This window comes from Pseudonaja textilis, chromosome 3, assembly GCF_049901715.1.
Source record: "Pseudonaja textilis isolate UNSWEBS1 chromosome 3, rPseTex1.2, whole genome shotgun sequence".
In the NCBI taxonomy this organism is placed as follows: Eukaryota; Metazoa; Chordata; class Lepidosauria; order Squamata; family Elapidae; genus Pseudonaja; species Pseudonaja textilis.
Window position 1 is genome coordinate 174,132,358 of NC_141992.1, and position 14,926 is coordinate 174,147,283.

Below are 14,926 nucleotides of genomic sequence, written 5' to 3' on the forward strand. Positions count from 1 at the left end.
GATCCATGGCCATGCTGGCTGGGAGAGAAGGGAATGTTCTTCTTCTCCCCTGGCCACGAAGAAGCCATGGGGATCCATGGCCATGCTAGCTGTGAGAGAAGGGAATATTCTCCTTCTCGCCCTGGTCACAAAGAAGCCATGGGGATCCATGGCCATGCTAGCTGTGAGAGAAGGGAATATTCTCCTTCTCCCCCTGGTCACGAAGAAGCCATGGGGATCCATGGCTGTGCCGGCTGGGAGGAGTGCCAGCTGAGAGAAGCCAGGCGAGGTGCCCCTCCATGTGAGTGACATTGAGTTGGCCACACCCACACAGTCACATGACCAAGCACACCCAGCTGGTCATATGACTGGGTGGGCGTGGCTTGGTGGTCACATGACCATCTGGGCGTGCTTGATCAAGCCACATCCACAAATTAGGCCACACCCACAGAACCAGTTAAGAAATTTGAATCTCACCCCTAGCTACTTGTTCGTTCCCAATATTTATAGGTCAAGGTTGCTATTGCTTCCCAAAACTGGCAAAATCTGATAGTGATATTTACAGAACTGGAAATTATTAAAATAAACAAATAAATAGCATCTACAGTGTAGTAATTCAGAATTATGCATGTTTATTCTTCCAACTACATGACAAAATTATGCTGAGACATCTGTTTGAGAAATACTAGCACCTAACGTTTTGGCTGTTTCCTCACCAATTTGAATTTTTAGTAAACATGAGGAGAAGCTGTTGTTCAGTGAAGTATATTGATGTGCCATGTGAAATTGTTTTCGTCTTCTCAGAAAAAGACATATCTATAAAATGTATTTACTATACAACACATGGAATTCTGAATTACATTAAATAAGATTTGCATAAAGAATGATCATATCCAACTGGGGCCCAATCATATAAACTCACAGACCAGTTGTAATGGATACATATACCAATACATATCCCTCCTTGACCATAGAAATCCCTCCTTGACCAATTATGTAGCCTACTCACCATAAATAGCCTTACAAAAGGCAGAGATTATGCAAGGTGGAGGTCAACATGATTGCAGACTGATAAAAGTGACCCCTTCAATAAGAGGGAACATTTGCCAGTCAACTGATTTACTGGAATGAATGTAATTGTTTATTCTACATAATATCAGCAGAATCTATTAGCAAGGTATTTGAGAAACATTTCTAATATCACATTTTTTTCTTTCTCAAAGAACTGTATTATTATTTGCTTAGCCGTAACAATTTTTCATGATTGAACAAATCTACATATATAATCCACACATTTTCACTATTTAAATTAGTTGCTTTAAGTTTGGAGTAATCAACATTCTCTCAATTAGCTTGTAAATAGAACTAAGAAGTATTGTGGTTCCATGCTAATAAACTAAGTCCAACTGAAACCTTATTTATTAAACTTTCTCATTCTGAACAATAATTAGGGTCGTGTTACCACCCTAATGCTATTTGAATGGTTAGTGTAAGCATCCATGTTTGTGGATCTCATCATAACCTTTGTAGCCAACATTTCTCAACAGAAAAACACTAATCAAATACTTTAATCATCTATATTTTAAAATAATATTTCTTTGGAATGAAGGTTATGAAGAAAGAGCAGTTGTGATATAGCATAACTAGAATTATATCTTTCAATAAAGTTTAAAGAAACTCTAATGTTGTTTTCTGTATGAGAAAGATTTCAGAGCCAGTATTGAGAAGAGATGAAAATGGTTTTAAAGCTACCATATATTTTTATATTTCTTGCTGATATTACATGATACAATTAAAACAGAATTTTCATCTTTATGTTAATGAAGCAGTGTACTAATTAAACTCGACACTGAGTGAACTTTCTATTTACACGTTTTCAGTTAGCCCAAGAGGAAGGAACTTTGCTTCAGAGCATATGTGAATCCTAGTGTTTCTATTATCCAGGTGCCATTTCTGACAGAACACATGTGCTCTGAACAGTTGGCAATGAACAAAAAATATGACTACTGATACCCAGCTATAGAGGAGTCAGAAGAATGCTGAAAATAAATTTGCACCAAAGTGGCAATGAGATGGGAGTGATTTTTTTCTGAGCAGAGAAATTTGATGTAGCCACCATACAGACAAGTTGAAATTAAAAAATGAGTAATATATGGCTATTTGATTTCTTCTTTCAACTTCTCTTGACAACACGAAGGTTTTCTTTCTTATTAAGGTGAAACTTTTCAGTTTCCATAAAAAGATGTAGTAGAAGATGAGTCAATGGTGGCTTGAGGTTGCCCTTTCTGTGAGACCATGTTGCATAATACCCATCCCATTTTTACTGGAGGCTTTGGAATAGATTTCCCTTGTTATTGTTTCTGGTTTTTCTCACAAACAGCAGTGTTTAATTTGGTGTTAAGAAATACATTCAAATGTATCTCACATCTCTGATATCTTCTTGGTCTTGGTTTACTGTAACTATTATTCTAATAGAATTTCCAGGGTTTCTTTTTTCCTGAAAGAAACTTTGAACTCAAGGTAGCCATTGCAAATTGGTTTTTAAAAAATACATAAATTTGTTGATATCTGCATTTGCAGGGATGCAACCAGCTTGGCAGAATTTTTGAACACGTGTATTTCAGAATGGTTTCCACTTAAGTCACAGGCCTTGTATTTGAATTAGGCTGTGCTCTGTGTTCTATTCCTAATAGACATACTATGAAACATTTTGATTTCTAGGGCTTTGCTACAGGGCTAAAATGCATGTTTTTCACATAATATTAACATCAATTATTGTGTTCTACAAAAAAGAAACTTCTGAAGGATTACTAATGAAGTGGAATGTGAACATGTGATTTGCTGTCTTATTAAAACCAAAAGTATATGAAATGCGGTTTTGATACATTGGTCCTATGGTACAAAGAGGAAGCCCTTATAATATTATAATGACAGAACTGTGCATAAAACACTCACTTCCCGGCAAATCAGTTTAACTTATAAAGTAAAGTATGCTTCAGGTAGTCCTCAACTTATGGTTGGTCATTAAATGACCCTTAGAAGTTATGATGAACAGCTGTGATGGCTCATTAGTTAGACTGCAATATTGCAGGTTAATTCTGCTGACTACCAGAGGTTCGATCCTAACCACCTCAAGACTGACTCAGCCTTCCATCCTTCCAAGGTCAGTAAAATGAGGACTTAAATTGTTAGGGGCAATATGCTGACTCTAAACTGCTTAGAGGGGACTGTAAAGCACTATGGAGCAGTCTATAAGTCTTATGTGCTATTGCTATGATGGACCTCCCCAGTATTTCTAATGACCCAGTTTTGCAGTTCCAATAGCCGTCCCCCCCCATGGTCACATGATCACATTTTGGTGCTTGGCAATTGGCCTGCATTTGCAGCATCCCATATTCACATCACCAATCACATGGTGATTTACGTTTTTTGCTTGAAACTGGCATTTAAACTGGCATTTTGCTAGGAACAGGTTTCTAGCAAAAAATGTCCATTGAGTACAATGGGTTTTTGTAACAACAATAGCATTCACTTAATGGCACCTGCAAAAAAAGTCATAAAATCGGGTGCAGTCACATGGTGACCCACTTTACAAGCGGCATGATTTACGACTCTAATTCTGTGCTCAATTACAATCATAAGTCAAGGACCAGCTGTATAGAGTTTTTAATCCAAAAACTATCATGCATGACTCACATACATTCAGCACATATAAATTCTTTTTGTTTTGGAGATAAGAATTAAAAATGGGCCGAATCACTCACACAACAATTAGTAGAATCTGGAAGTAATAGAAATATGTGTTCAGATATCACAGTTTATATTGGTTTGTGTTTGAGTCATATCTGTAATTTGTATTTGTTTGCCAAGTTCTAAGAAAATCAAATTCTTTTCATCCACACAATAACACTAATGAAAATAGAATATAGAAAATTGTTTTCTGGAATGAAATATTTCCAGTTGAAAAACGAAATGAAGAAAAAGGTCAACTTTAGCCAATAAACTACAGTTTGAAAAGGAGAAGAACCTCATTAATATCCATAAGACTGGCTGAGATAGTCTCAAGTGTATTATTAATTTCAGAGTTGCAGGAACTGATTCCCATTTTGTCCACTTTGATGACGAGCAGCTGTTCATGGCTGAAGTCGACAAGAGTAATGCTTTTCTAGAAGAAATCTTCAAAAACAATTTGGCTAATTTCCATCCTTTTCCAGACCTAGGTCATCTTCTTCAGAAAGGTTAAGATAAAAGAAAGCATAACATGCCAATAAGAATACCAATATAGCCACAAGGACAAGGGTGACTTCCTGTATTAAAAAGAGAAAAAAATTAAGTATCACTTTAAGTTAAGTAAGAGCTGATGTGATAGTTACATTTATAAATATAAACATTATAATCAGTAACAGCTACTGAGATCTCCAAAAACAGACTATTATCCTGCAATTTAAAATGTATATAAGTATTTTTTATTTTTAATCTTGTACCCAAGAGAATCATAAATCATGGCAATATCTATCTGGATAGAAGATTATGAGCAAATTTAAGGGATATAGATTGTACTACTATTTTTTTTTAATAATAACCCTGAAAGAAGGGAAAGGCAAACCATTTCTATATTGCTTTCAATTAAACTATCTACATAATCAGAAGATTTGAGGAAGTTTTTTTTTTTATTTTGAACTTCAGAGTGTATATCTTAACACAATATTATTTTGAAACAGCTATTTTTTGCCAATCTTTTCTAGACTGAAGCTATGAAATTGGTTAGCAAATCTTGGAGATTGGTTAGTAACTCTTGAAAATACAGTCAGTGGTGAGGGATTTGTGCTTATACTTCAGCACAAAACTATTTCAGATTATGGCTTCCAACCTGTTCTAGGCTATGAAATGACATATCATAAACACACCTGAAATATTATGTGGAGATCTGGAGAAACATAAGTCAAATGGGGGATTAAGTTCTTCCTGCCACAATCTTAATGTAACTCATTTCTCACCTCCCACTAGAAACACAGTTTGTCATAGGATGCTGTTTCAAACTGGAATAAAAGCTCTTATTATTGCCAGTCTTTATGGTAACAAGAGACTGGTAAAAAGGGATTTTTGACTGGAATCAGGATCACCCTAATTGTGGTTTTAGTCTTGCTTATTCTCTACAGAGTGGTTATACCAATATATTAGCACTCAGCACCATTTTCTATTGGTGGGCACCATCATGATTTCACATATGTATATGTACAAAAGGCTATGTGGTATACTCGTTACAGTGCTAGACTGGAGTGAGTAGACCCAAGTTCTATTTTTCATTTAGGCCCGAAAATCAACTGGATGATTTTGGACCAATCAATCCCACTTAAGCATAGAGTCAAAAAACATCTATGAAGAGGCATTCATTCTGCAAGATATGGAGATTCTCAGTCATCCAGGTCATGGTTGTCCCAAAGATGTTTTTTCAATAAGCAACTGGACTTTTTTTGTTTTTCCTTGAAGACATTTAAATTCTCATCCAAGAAGCTTCTTCAGTTCTAACTGAATAGTGGGGAATTCTGCATCATTCAGTTAGAACTGAAGAACCTTCTTGGATTAGAAACGAAACATCTTCAAGGAAAAACAAAGAAAGTCCAGTTGCTTCTTGAAAAAGCACCTTCATTCATTCTGCAGGGGACTGATTCAGGTTGATGTGTGCATGGCTGTTGGTGTGTGTGTATCACATGCGTACATGGAATATATACACACATATGATAGTTTTGATTAAGTAATTGTTTAGCCTAGACACTTTTCTACTAAAAAAGTTTGGAATCATAGGGAATCGTTGTCATTTGTGAGGGGCTAATTCACAGAAGACTTTAGGGTTATTTAATATTTCATGCCATCCAGTCATAAAAGAATATAGCTCTTTATATTCTTTCAGCTTTCAAAAGCAACTGGCCTAGTGCAGGGAAAACAACTAAAATCCATAATAGGTACATAAAACTTTTGAAAGATGTGAATTTTATGGAGGGTATAATCGCTCAGGTCTCAAATTTACAGCAGGTAGCACTTGAGAAGACACCATATGCAATTTTTTTTAAAAAATAAAACATATTATCAATAATGGTTTAGATAAAGTAACAAGAGGAGGAGAAAAGAGGTCAATGGGATTTAGAAACAGATTTCTTCTGCATTACATAAATTAGAATAGACTGAATGATTTTCTCAAAGCAATGATTTTCTTTTCATGAACATTAAAAAAATAACCAAATTTAAAAGGATGAGATTGTTCTAAAGAGTTAAATTTCTGTCAACCTCTGAGAATGGGGAGTTCTGCTGGATGATCTGACATGTTCTTCTGGAACATACTTTACTCGCATTTACAAGAATCTATTTTATATTTTTGCAGTATTTTAGATGCCTAATTCAATATATGCCATTTACACACTTTTCAGTTACAGCTTCCTTGGGCTAAGTTCTCTGTGGATTATCATTCTGCTAATAGCCCAAATTTTCTTTTACACACAAATAATTTGACCCATGAGCTCTTTTTAAATCCAAAAACCAAAAAACCCTACCCTATTTAATATTGCTGTTGTACTACTACCAATCTCCATTTTTGTAAAGAATGTAAGAAGGCTAGTTTAAGCTTCAGTATCATCTTCTGGTTTCATCTAATAGAATTAAAAACACAGATAATCTCCAACATTATTCTAGGAAACCACAACAACAGATCATCGAGCATCTTAAGGAAATCCAATGCATGAATGGCACTCAACTACCAAGTTTTTTCTGGTCAGGAACAGATAATGAGATCCTACCATCTCCCTGGATATTATAGTTTCTATTCTGCCTGCTTTTCCCATTTCATTTTGTCTGGTAGCTGGCTTTCTCCCTAGGCTAAACTAGTTTCAAAATTGGACCCAATTGAATAATGGCTTTGTTGTTATGTATTTCTCTCATTATATGAAACCTCACCACAATCCCATCGTGCACTGAACTCCTCTGAAAATTATAGGAAATGCCATTCCTTCCTAAAATATAGCAGTGGTGTATAAAATTGCCTTAAAGTCAGCTTGTTTATTCCTGTTGACCTCACCTTGCAGCATGGCACTCCATGCTTTCTGTTCTTTTTTTTTAATGTTTATTGAATTTTTTTCAACAGAATTAAAAACTTCAAATGTTGAATTAAAAAGGAATAAAGAAAAATAATGAGAAATGAAAAAGAGAGAAGAAAAACCACCGTGCATGATAAAATGTCCACATTTCCAACTTAAATCTGAAGTACCTTTATACACTTTAGACAATTTTTCTGGAATCATGCACCAATGGTACATTACTTTACCAAAAAAAATATTTTAAATTAAGTTATAACATAATACAATATGAACGACAATCCGTTTAATCACATATTTTCACGGTGTTCAATCAATATGTTATGTTCAAAGTTCTCAGTCCATCTTCTCACACAGTCTTCCACTTGTTCTTCTTCTGTTTCAAATTTCAATAAAGGTTTATGCATGTCAGCATAATTACATGTTTTCTGTTCTCAGATGTTAGCAGTAAATCTTAACCATTTAATCTTTCCTATGAAGATTCCTAAAGATGTTCCTGATCTTTTGCAGCAACCTTTGTCAAGCTGATGCCCTCCAATTGTAGAAATTCCAGTTGGAGGGAAACACACAAAAATTTCTCGGATCAGTGGATACGTTAAGCATTCTTAGAAACTTAAGAAAATCTGTTGGCTTGTCCCCCATATTACATCAAGCCATAATTACTCAACTACAGCTTTCAATATAAGTTACAACTATCTGGGTTTGCTCAACATATGCCAAAAATAAACAAACTACACTTTGGTTTAGTGCAATATGTGCATGAGGTCACTATGTTAAAACAGATCAGGTGTTTAACGAAGTATCTTGTGAAACATGGCATGAAACTGTTTATTTCTAAACTTGGAGAAAATATTGATGATGGCCATGGTTTGGATACAAGCATGATTTTTTGTTGAAGAGCTAAAAATAATTCCCATGAAACGAACATTTTAATACTGAAACTATCATCACACAAATAGCTCGTAATATGTATCAAAAAGCATATAAATACAGCAATCAAACAGTCATCCTTCTTCAGGAAGAGTAAAAAATAGTGGATATTTATTGCTCACAAGTTGCTACATTGACATTATCAACATAGATAAAAATCACTCTTTGGGGAAATTAACAAAGTATTAAATGGCAATGACTAAATGAAACTTTTTTATTTTCAAGCCTACATGAAAATGGCAGGCAATCAAAATATACCAGAGTAAACTAATTAACATGCTAGAGATGAAATCAAAAGTATCACACTGGGGTTGATTTAGAAAAGTTTAAGGCCATACTCTCAGGAAAATAAGATCAAACTTTTGCAAACTTTTGTAAACCTACTTCAAGCGCCAGAGAAATTAGGAGATCCAGGGCAGTTCAAATGGGTATAAATATTTATTGTAAGCTTAAGCTCTCTACAAGAATCTGAATTACTAATGGCTAAAGCAATTTGGTGGGAGATAAGGAATTCACAGTGGGCTGGACTTAGATCTCTTGTGAGCATGAAAGGATTCCTGACTGATTGCGCGTTTGACCCTTTCTTTGGGCTCAGCCTAGTATCTCCTACATCTACATTCCTAATGAAAATTCAATCACTGCAGTAAACAAAGTAAATGTTGAAAGAATGTTTCATTGAATTTTTTTTGAAATGCAATGAAATTAGAGTTCCGTTTTGAACAATAACAGATCGTCCAACCTAGTAATAGCTAGCACTTCCTTTCTTCATGAAATTGTTCTCATTCTTTATTTGTCTGTTTTCATACTACCTCAGGTTGTTCTTTCCAATGTAATGAAATCTAAATATAAATGGTTTATAGGAAATACATATCATCTTTATACTCATCACTACATTGCTAAAAACAGCCTGGGTAATACTTGCTCTTGTTGGGATTGGATGCAAATCTCTCGTAAACTAACAAATTAATTTTAGGATTGTACTACCATATTTACAGGTAGTCCTTGACTTACAGCAGTTTGCTTAGTGACTGTTCAAAATTGCAATGGCACTGAAAAAAGTGGCTTATGACCATTTTTCACACTTATAACCATTGCAGCATCTCCATGGTCACGTGATTTACATTTAGATGCTTGACAACGGACACACATGTATGACGGTTGCAGTATCTCAGGGTCATGGGAACACTTTTTGCAACTTCTGACAAGCCAAGTCAATGGGGGAGTTTGTCCTAGTGCACCATCACTTGTGCACCAAGTATGAGCCAAAAATGTGCTACAGCTGCCAAAAAAGCTAATGCAGTCCTAGGCTGCATTAAATCAGGGATAGTACCAATATCACAAAAGGTAATAGTAATACTTTATACTGCACTACCGAGGCCATACTTGGAATACTGCATCCAATTCTGGCCACCAAAATACAAAAAAGATGCTGAGATCCTAGAAAGATGCGGAGAAGAGCAACTAAGATAATAAGGGATCTGCAGGATAAATCATACAAGGAATCATTAAGGGAGCTAGGTATGCTTAGCCTAATGAAGAGAAGGATTAGTGGTGACATGATTAACTGTCTTCCAGTACATGAAGGGTTGCCACAGAGAGGTAGAGATTAAATTATTCTCCAAAGCTCCTAAGGGAAGGACAAAAAGCAATGGGTGGAAGTTCATTAAAGAGAGATCCAACCTGGAATAAGGAGAAACTTCATGACAGTGAGAACAATTAACAAATAGAACAGTTTGTCTCCCAGAGCTGTAGGTGTACCGTTGCTGAAGGTTTTCAAGAAAAGATTGAAAAACTATTTGTCTGGGATAACATAAGGTATCCTGCCATGGCCAGGGGTTGGACTAGAAGCTTCCTTCCAGCACTATGATTCTATGACATAATGATCAGAATGACTTTAACCACAAACACACAACTTCTCTGAATCTTACTGAAGTCAATGGGATTTAGATTTTTTTCAATAAATCAATAAGATGTACAGCATTATATGGTATGCTTGGAACAATATTTATTTTCATCTAATGTAGCTCATAAGCTGCTTTAAAACAAGGATGCTTATCAAATATGTGCATGATACCAACAATATGTTTCAGAAAATTCAAAGTAATTGACTCTCAAACAAAACTGCAGGTTTTTTTTTTTTTTAGTAATTGTAGTTTGTTGGGTGGGTTAATTCAATGAATATATTAGATTCTGGCATTTGGTTTAATTAGCAGTGGCATAAACTAATTCTCAAGGAAAACATCAATGTCATATACAATATCTTAAAGAACAATATTCACCCAACAGTTTTTTCTGGATAAAAGAAACTCAATATTTATTGGATATTGATGTAAATACGTATATTCTAGCCATACCTTTATGCCTGGTGCAGTTTTTTTGGCCTCTGCTTTCAGTCTTGCAGCTTTTAACATTGGTTTGGTTTTTTTATAATCTTGTTTTCCTGTTGAGGAAGGGGAAAATGTATCACTGAATGCCTTCCAGAGCAAATGAGGGACAGTTGTTTAATGACCGTGGCGTACCCCCAAAAAGAGACAATTGCTATCTTTAATAGACACAAAGAGCTACCGTGGTATGGAATTGGTAGTTCAACCACATTGAGATATTTGCTTAAATGGGGGTTACATGAGACTATAGTCTGAACAATTTATTATTTTGTGTGTGGGATGGTCACATACAATTCCAAAACACTGCTGACATAACATACCACCCTGTGGTGCCAAATCCAGTACATACACACACAGAGAGAAGAAAGGCACATGAACAGAGCAATTATTTCATGAAAAATTTTACATAATAATCAAAATGTATATAATGTTTCCATGCAGTGAGATTAATTCATTAAATTACATATTGAGGCCACCCAATTTCTTAAAAACTTTGGCTCTCTTGCAATTAAAAAAGAAAAAAAACATACAGAAAAAATTACAGCAGACTGGAAGTTATCTACACTACCAATAAAAAAACAAAAACTCAAGACCATGGAGAGTCCATAATCACTCTTTTCCAAGACCCATGGAAACAACCAAATTGTCCTTAGGATGGGAGTCACACAAATCTCTGTAATACTGGAAGTGATGAAACGGGCCTATTATTCGGCCTTCAAAGCCTGCAGAGGCTTTTTTCAAGCCTCCGGGAGGCCGAAAAAGGCCTCAAACCAGCCAAAAAATCAGCTGTGAGGCACAGTGCAGGTAAGGGGGCAGGGTGGAAATTGTGCATGCATGCTCACGGGACATGGGGGGGGCGCTCATTGCCTCCTGGGTGCTGGCACGCAAGTGTGCACATAAGCACACTTTTTGTGTGTGCACACATAAGCACAATTTTTGGCACAGGAGCCCAAAAAGGTTAGCCACCACGGGTTTAACCTGTTCTAATATGTTCACCATTGGTTGTTCTCCAGACTTGCTGACATACTTTGGTTAGAGTCTTTGAGAATTCACCCTTAACAATTTCTTTGATTTAATTCCACAGTTCCTTTGGATCGCCATCAATGAAAAAATATTTGGACTCACAGAAACTGGAAAGTCATTCCAAGGCCATAGAGTCCAATTATCTTTTCTCCTTATTATTTCCAACTGGCATTCCATTCTCCAGCCACCTCAAGGACAACTAGCATATATTTAGTGTATGATGACAGCATGACAAAGAGGAGTAAACATATACACACAATCCACATAAATATATACAAAGCTTCTATGGGGATACAGCATGTCCTCATAACTGGATGTCCAATTCAGCTATCCTAGTATTGCTTCATGCAGATCTTCTAGGAAACCAGAGAACACATATTGTGGGCAATCCTGCATAATATGTTTAATACTTTGCATATCAGCACCACAACTGCAATAAGCACAACTATGATAGCTTGTATGCTCTTTCAATTTCATATTGAACTAACCATAAAAGCTGTCAGCCTCTTATGTTTCAGTGGTTGAAGCATAAACTTGAATATAACAATCTTATGAAAGGGTAGTCCATCAAGTGTAATAAGTATTATTTTACCATTCATCCCACCTAAGTACTGTCCTTGTTATATTTTTCCTATAAAAGCAACATAGCTTTCTTTTTGGTGTCCCAAGTAATAAACAGTATGATTTACTGAATGAAAGTTTCCAATTGCAGTCCATTTCTATTCGCTAATACCTAATATGCCAATGTATAGCTGATTCATTTCATTTTTCATTGTCTGAGCTTTCCCATCTTCATGCTTCTTTCATTCCACATCCCCACAGTAATTCTATTTCTGCAGCTTCTGATGTTCTTTTCCCACATAGCAACATCAGTAACTAGATACTACAAAAGCTTTTCTCTAGCTGTGTTATAAATACCACAACTTCCTCAGTTGCTCCTCAGTAGCATGTTGAGTGCCATCCAATGATGATGTTGGGCCCATCATGCAGCAACTTATTGTCAGCCAGCTTATCTTATCCATGTGGTTTTTCCTATTATCACTAAAGATCATCCATTCGCAACATATTCCTTTACCTGCTTCTCAGTATAGATGCTTACTTGCTTTATTTGAGCAACTGGGATAACTTCCACGCTTTGGGTGAGTCTGGAGAGTTCTTGGCCCTACTTCCAGAAATTCATTGCTCATCCCTCCCAGGAAGACTATCCGCATGACAATGAGGTAGCATAGCAAGATTTGAGGGGGAACTGCTTTTTAATGAACCTTAATTTTGTTGTCGAGAAGTTAATGGTTTAAATATTTAGTTTAAGTTATTGTTTTAATATGTATTTTATCCAGCCCTTTTTAGTTCACATTTTTAGATATAGGATTTTTATCCCTTCCTGAAATAAATGTTTAGTTTGAAGGCAACTTATAAACATTATAATAAATTAAAAAATAAATAACTAACACCTGGTTTATCATTATCCTGATCTTCAGGTCTATCTATAATCATCAATAATTATTTTGCTCTTTCACAAAAAACCCTTAAATAAGACAGTATTAGGAGAGATATTTCAATCAGCCTTATAGCAATCTACCTTCTTTTTCCATTAAGTAGAAAGATATAAAATAAAGTACCTTCTCCTTCCGATAAATCATTCATCTTCGAAGCAATTATGCAGTACAAAACAATGATATATAGGAATAATTTCTGCAGCAATAAATTTAAATGCAGATAAAAATAGTTTGGGCTGAAGCACAAGGTCTAAGGACAATTACGTGCATTGGATGCGCATCAGATCCATCTGAGGAGAAGTAATACAAGATTTTAATCAGTACCATTATGCCTTAAGAAGAATCAGTTGCTTTCAACAAAAGGTTATTGATGTGCTGCATGACTATGTCCAAATATCCAGAAAGAGCCCATTAATCAGGGCAACATATCAGTAAGTGGTTTCAGGTAGTCTGCTGAAATAAATTTTATGTTCTCTATTATTATTTCCTAAATCTGACTGTGAATCAATTTATAATTGGCAATATATGCGGAGGGAATTTAAAGTCAGTGTTAACAACTTGAAATTACATTTACTGCAAACATAGTTATGAAGAATTGAAACCACCTTTACTGTAAACAATCTATTTTTACAGCGAATCTACAGCTGGTAAATCTCACTAACAAAGCATCTGTGATTAATTTTTTTACTCTCCTTTTTAAATATTAAAATCAGAGGAGAGAATACAAGTTTGAATCAATTGTGTGTAAAAGACATAATGAAAGATAAAAGGAAAATAGTAACTTCCTTTAAATACTTGACTCATCCTTTTTAAAACATAAAAATAAAAACCCCAAGATAACCACCTATATGGCAAAGCTACCAGATGAACCCAAAAGATTGCAGACTGAAATATTTAGCTTATACAAGCAATGCAAACTCCTTTGAAAGTTCTTCAAATAATACATTTGCTAGATCAGAGTTTCTCACCAGAGCTATCCAACTAAATGATGAGTTCCCAAAATGCAGTCATGTGACTGCAAGTGAGGGTTATCATTGGAACTTCTAATCTGGGTTGTAAGTACTCAGCCAAACAGATCCATCAGAACTTTGAATGGTGGCAAAGCAACCAGTCATAAGTCAACGACTACCAGTGCATAACTACTAACCACATGCTGTTATTTCTGTCTGTCTAACAGATAACCTCTCCCCACAAACCACCCTACCAGTCAGTAAAGGTAAAGGTTCCCCTTGCATATACGTGCTAGTTGTTTCCAGCTCTAGGGGGTGGTGCTCATCTCCATTACAAAGCCAGCATTGTCCGAAAAAGTCTCTGTGGTCATGTGGCTGGCATGACTAAATGCAGAAGGTGCACGGAACATGGTTACCTTTCCACCAAGTGGTCCTTATTTTTCTACTTGCATTTTTACATGCTTTCGAACTGCTAGGGTTGGCAGAAGCTGGGACAAGTAAAAGGAGATCACTCCGTTACGCGGCGCTAGGGATTCGAACCGCTGACCTGCCGACCTTTCTGATCAACAAGTTCAATATCTTAGTGTCCCTGTCTATACTGGTTTGTGTTTGAGTCATTTGACTACTTCAGTCAGTAGTTCCCTTGAATTTTCCAGTCCTCCACCTCCTCCAGTGTCCACTGGCTAGACTGCAGAAGTATCAATGCCATACACTGCTAAATCAAGTATTTATGTAATCTTCCATTATTATAGTACAATTCTTAATGCATGAGAAAGCTTTCAAAATCCAACTGTACATAGAAGTAAAGGAACAAAATCTGTGTAACTCAATGATGGTATTCAGCCAGTTTGCACTGATTCGGGCAAACTGGTAGCAAGGATTTGGTGTGAGTCACCCAAACGGTAGTAAGTTCTGGCTGGCCATGCCCCCGACCCGGCTGCCCAGTCACCCAATCACTGCTGGCTCACTTGCCCCACCCAACTGATGCTCACTCACCCCGCCTGCCTGATGCTCACCCCTTAAGGTATTTTTCCACTCCTGACAATCAGCTGTTCATACGATCAGCTGTGCCAGGATTC

At 36.1% G+C, this 14,926-nt stretch overlaps 1 protein-coding gene across 12 annotated transcripts in view; it reads right to left on the bottom strand.

Annotated features, from left to right (window-relative positions):
• Nucleotides 1–591: 591 nt before the first annotated feature.
• Nucleotides 592–14,926, bottom strand: part of TRIQK (triple QxxK/R motif containing) — a 59,660-nt gene continuing 45,325 nt past the window's right edge. For 7 of the 12 annotated variants that reach the window (XM_087931512.1, XM_087931508.1, XM_087931511.1 and 4 more), the window contains 2 exons: nt 10,349–10,434; nt 592–4,286 (listed from right to left, as the gene is read on the bottom strand). In XM_087931512.1, coding sequence (XP_087787638.1) covers nt 4,173–4,286; nt 10,349–10,434 — 200 coding nt within the window. In that variant the 3' untranslated portion in view covers nt 592–4,172. The remainder of the gene's footprint in view (nt 4,287–10,348; nt 10,435–14,926) is intronic. The other 5 variants (XR_015743258.1, XR_015743255.1, XR_015743256.1 and 2 more) reach the window with 1 other exon arrangement.